This window comes from Vigna umbellata, chromosome 5 (assembly GCF_029865625.1).
Source record: "Vigna umbellata cultivar VRB3 chromosome 5, Vumbellata_1.0, whole genome shotgun sequence".
In the NCBI taxonomy this organism is placed as follows: Eukaryota; Viridiplantae; Streptophyta; class Magnoliopsida; order Fabales; family Fabaceae; genus Vigna; species Vigna umbellata.
In genome coordinates, this window is record NC_142169.1 from 15,686,383 (window position 1) to 15,690,712 (window position 4,330).

A 4,330-nucleotide genomic window follows, 5' to 3' on the forward strand; every position below is an offset into this window, starting at 1 on the left:
TCCACCTTACTGTATTTCCATTTGCCCACAACCATTATTCATTCTAGATACATTATTTTTAGGAGTGTTAACTCATCGTGTCATCATCAATTAAAATTTAGAAAGTTTTAAAACCAGAACAAGAACCTTATTTAATTAAAAGTGAAATCCATCATCTGTATGTTTTCTAATAAATCATAATTAATAATAAATCGAAAGCACCATACAAAAGGGTGTTATTATATTGCAAATAAAGAACAAAAAGAAATAGACATGTGATTTTGTTTTTGACATATGGTATATTTGAAGTTTTACTTGTAACTTTAGGATGAGACAAATATGAAGTATTTTATAACTTGGGGTTCATTCCTTCTTCTAGATTTTGTTAATAAGGTTTATTACTATTATTGTTACCTTGAAAGGTTTATTTAATATATTGGGAGGCCTATTTTGAAAATTTTTCATTAGGTCCTTAAACTAATGTTTTAATTATTTCTCAAATTTTTACGATGTTTTATGATTAGATCTGCTAGTGAATTCGCCTTAAATTTTTATTTTCTGACAATTTAAACCACTATAAACTAATTTCAAAAACGCAATTATAAAAATTTTACAAAATCAAATAAATGGTTGCAATTTTTTAATTTAAAGACCTCGTTAAATTATTCAAAATATTCGAGATTTAAGGATGAATTAAACCAAACTTTAACTAATATGTGAGTTAAATTCGTTTATAAGTGTCAAATTTCTATAAATAAAGAAGTAAAGTTTTTTTATCGTTACTTTAACGAAGAATGACCTAAAAAAGAAAGTCAAAAATGAAAGACCAGTGAAACTTACAGGTAAGAAAACAACAGGAAAACAAAGGGAAAGAAAAAGAACAGTGTTTTGCATAATTTTTTGTTGAGTAAAGGTAATTCCTTCCAATTGATCCAGATTGTGTCCCCTACTCCACATCTAGAGCTCATTGAATTGGAGTTGGTGAGCCACTTTTTCACTCCAAGTTTTTTCTCTTCTCAGAGACAAAAACACGACATGTGTCTTGCACCTTCTGTGCCCATTTTCTTGGAGGCCTATCTGCAGCTTTGAGAATTTAAGGGGTTTAAGATTTGCATAACTATGTGAGTTTGGTGAAGTTTCTCTCTGCGTTTATTTTTAAATGTGAAAGCTTTGTGTGTTATTTTTATATTCTCTCACAGAAAACAACAAAAGTCCTTGAATTGACATTAATTTCTTTTCAACCCCTTTGAGGGTCAAGTTGCATTTGAGGTTGAGGTGACGTTCATGTCTATAGTCTTTCAGAATATCTTCCAATATCCATCTCTTTTTATTTTTTCTTTCAATTTTTTGCAATCTTTTCAGTTAATGCATTGATTCTTTTGGCTTCCTCTGGGAACCCAATTCTGATTTCCATCTTGGTGTCGTTGATTGACCCATTTATCCTGCTTTGGTTCCTAAGTCAAAGTCTTCTTCAGCTTGTGGTGATAACACAAGGGGATTCAAGTTCTGATTCCTGTGTGAGTGAGTGCCTTACAGGTTTGGCTTTGGCATCTTAAAAGGGACATAAAGCATCATAGTTTGTGGGAGCAACTAACTGTTGGTTATGGATTGGGACGGGAAAGAGTTTGCCTGGGATCCACGTGGGCTGGAGCTGGCTAATGGTGAAGGACAGAGGAATGAAGCTGCTTCAGTGGATTTGGGGCTTGGTGAGGAAAAATCACTCCCTGATGTTGCTAAGGACCCTAGAGACTCAAAAACTGTGTCTTCACCATCTGGGTCATCAAAAAGATCCCGCCTTCAGAATGGATCACAGAATATGTGTTGTTCTGTTGATGGATGCACCTCTGACCTCAGTGATTGCAGAGAGTATCATAGGCGCCATAGGGTCTGTGAAAAGCACTCCAAGACCCCAGTTGTGTTGGTGGGGGGCAAACAACAACGGTTCTGCCAGCAATGCAGCAGGTATGGTTCGGAGTTTGGTTATGTGGGAGTTGGAGATTTAGGGATTGGAATTTGTCCCCTTCTGTCGTTTGGTTTGATGTGTTTTGTAACATGGGGTGTTGCTAATTGTTGTTGTGTAGGTTTCACTCACTTGGGGAGTTTGATGAGGTTAAGAGGAGTTGTAGGAAAAGGCTTGATGGGCATAACAGGCGCAGGAGGAAACCTCAGCCTCCCTCTCTTTTCATGGCTGCTGAGAAATTCATGTACAATTACAAAGGTTTGTGCCAATATGGCCTTATCTATATCATTGTCAAATTGATCTCAGTTGTGTGATTGAATTGGAGTAAGTGTAAAAGGATAAGCCCCCAATTGAAAAGAAACAACAAAACCCTCCTGCCACCAAACTATAACCCTTTAGTTTTAAGCTGCTTAGTGCTGTGAACCTTTGTGAAAATGGAATTAGAACATTGCTTAAGGTTATTTTACTCTGAATTAGATTATTCTAAGCCAATACTATTTGGATGTTGTCATGATAAAGCTAAGTTATTATCAATCTTTGACTTTTACTAGAAACTTAGTGTTGGAACATGACATTTAGATCATACATGGTTCCCATGGAGTTCAATTGTTCGTTAAGTTTGTTGGTGGAAAAAAAAGAAGTAGAAGAGGATTTCTATTTCTTGAAACTCTTATGAGAGCAGAGACCTTTGCTTATGCTATAGTTACCTGTAGGCTGTCGGTCTATTTCGTATATTGACATATTCAATGTTTTGAGCTATACTTTGAAAACTAAATGCAATGTGCATAACATTTCATAAAACAATAAGTCACTCCTAATTCCGTTGTCATGAATACATAACCCTTTTATTTTTAATTAAAGAAAAGAAAAGGCCTCAAAAGCATTATTTAAGGAATTACAAGTAGAAATGTATAATGAGAAATTGTAATATTTAATGTTATAAAGCAAGTAGGAGGATTAGCAGAAGAATATTGTAGGAAGATATAGAATTGAACAAAGCTAAGGTTTGAAGTTGGAACCTATGACTTCATGCAAATTACCTAAACTTGCTAGGCCAACCCAAGCGAGTTACCAAAAGTGCCTATATAAATGCATTTAAATTTTGTCCTTCAGAATTATTCGTCTTAGTTAGTGCATTGTGAGTACTTCTTAAGGAGACACTTAGTTAAGTTAAAAAAAGTGTTATTCTCCTCCTGTCTTGGAAAGAAATTATTAAATGAAAATGTAAATGGATTCATTTTGGAAGTATAAGACCAAGTCAATATTTACCATACAGTGGAAGGGAAGTAGAAGGATATAAACTTAAATCACTGGTTTTAGACTGATATTACAGATACAAAAGTGAAAATCATCTATTACATCTGAAATACAGAATTCATTTACTTCCTTTCTTTGATATTAACAAAACTTGTTAACCTATTCTTAACAGTTTCATGTCATTTTTTTCATTAACAACAGTTACTTGTCATTATTTCCCATCTTCCACTAGTGTAATTAATGTGAACTTTTGCACTGCCTTTCTGCAACTTAGGACCTAGAATCCTGCATTTTGGAAGCCCGGAGACATATGTCAACCCTATTATGAGGAGTATGTGGTCTGCCACTGCAAAAACTGGAGCTGAATCTGGTTATGATCCACCTCGACTGTTATACAGAATTGACAAGCACAAGCAAGACAAGGGACATCCTCTGTGGCAAGAAAATGACCCTATTGTAAGCAATGCTAATGGAGCAATACTTGGAGCTCCCATTTGTCAGCCTATTCATGGCACCATCACCCCATCAACCGGTGGAAAGAGCAGCCGAAAGCACTCTTCAGATGCAAAACCTGGATCCTTTGACTCAGGTTGTGCTCTCTATCTTCTGTCAACACTTCAATCACAAAGTCCAGAGTCGAGTATGGTACAATCTAGCATCACATGTCCAATGCAATCTCCATCAGGATCTGTGCATTTTGATACTGTCAATGAATATGCATACTCAGAAACGGAAAAAGATAAGCCTAGTGGTCAAGTATTGGTTCTTGATAACACAACCAACCTTCATTACAATGGAATGCTGCAAATGGGGTTAGATGGTTTGGTTGAAAATGACGACCCACTTACACTTCCCTTCTTGTGGGAGTAGGTAGCTAAATGGTTATGTCTTTTGGGAAATTTATGGATTCAAAACCTTGTCTGTGTGTACTCCGATGCTTAAAGCTTGAACTTGTTGAAGCTTTCAATAAGGGTCCTTTGATGCTGTCAATCTAGTTGTGGTTTTGCACAATTGATTGTGCTGCGAGGATGAAATGGATTGTATGCCGTTGTCTATTTTCTTTCATTTGTCATGAGATCAGTTTGAACAGTTCTTGAGTTTTTTTCATTGATGGAAGATTTCAATTTTTATTGA

At 35.6% G+C, this 4,330-nt stretch overlaps 1 protein-coding gene across 2 annotated transcripts; it reads left to right on the forward strand.

The window, feature by feature from the left end:
- Window positions 1–943: 943 nt before the first annotated feature.
- LOC124847461 (teosinte glume architecture 1-like) lies at window positions 944–4,330 on the forward strand. 2 transcript variants are annotated; one of them, XM_088116817.1, is made up of 4 exons: window positions 944–1,100; window positions 1,516–1,941; window positions 2,061–2,197; window positions 3,471–4,330. In XM_088116817.1, the coding sequence occupies exons 2-4, from the start codon at window positions 1,583–1,585 to the stop codon at window positions 4,064–4,066; spliced, it is 1,092 nt and encodes a 363-aa protein (XP_087972943.1). In that variant the 5' UTR covers window positions 944–1,100; window positions 1,516–1,582; the 3' UTR covers window positions 4,067–4,330. The 2 variants fall into 2 exon arrangements, with proteins under 2 accessions (XP_087972943.1, XP_047180916.1); XM_047324960.2 differs by lacking the exon at window positions 944–1,100 and having other exon boundaries at window positions 1,238–1,941.

Bases quoted from the DNA above. Each gene is read 5' to 3' on its own strand.
- LOC124847461 (XM_088116817.1), top strand. From the start codon at position 1,583: ATGGATTGGGACGGGAAAGAGTTTGCCTGGGATCCACGTGGGCTGGAG. The intron at 1,942-2,060 runs GTATGGTTCGGA...GTTGTTGTGTAG, and splicing joins TTCTGCCAGCAATGCAGCAG to GTTTCACTCACTTGGGGAGT. The intron at 2,198-3,470 runs GTTTGTGCCAAT...TCTGCAACTTAG, and splicing joins ATTCATGTACAATTACAAAG to GACCTAGAATCCTGCATTTT.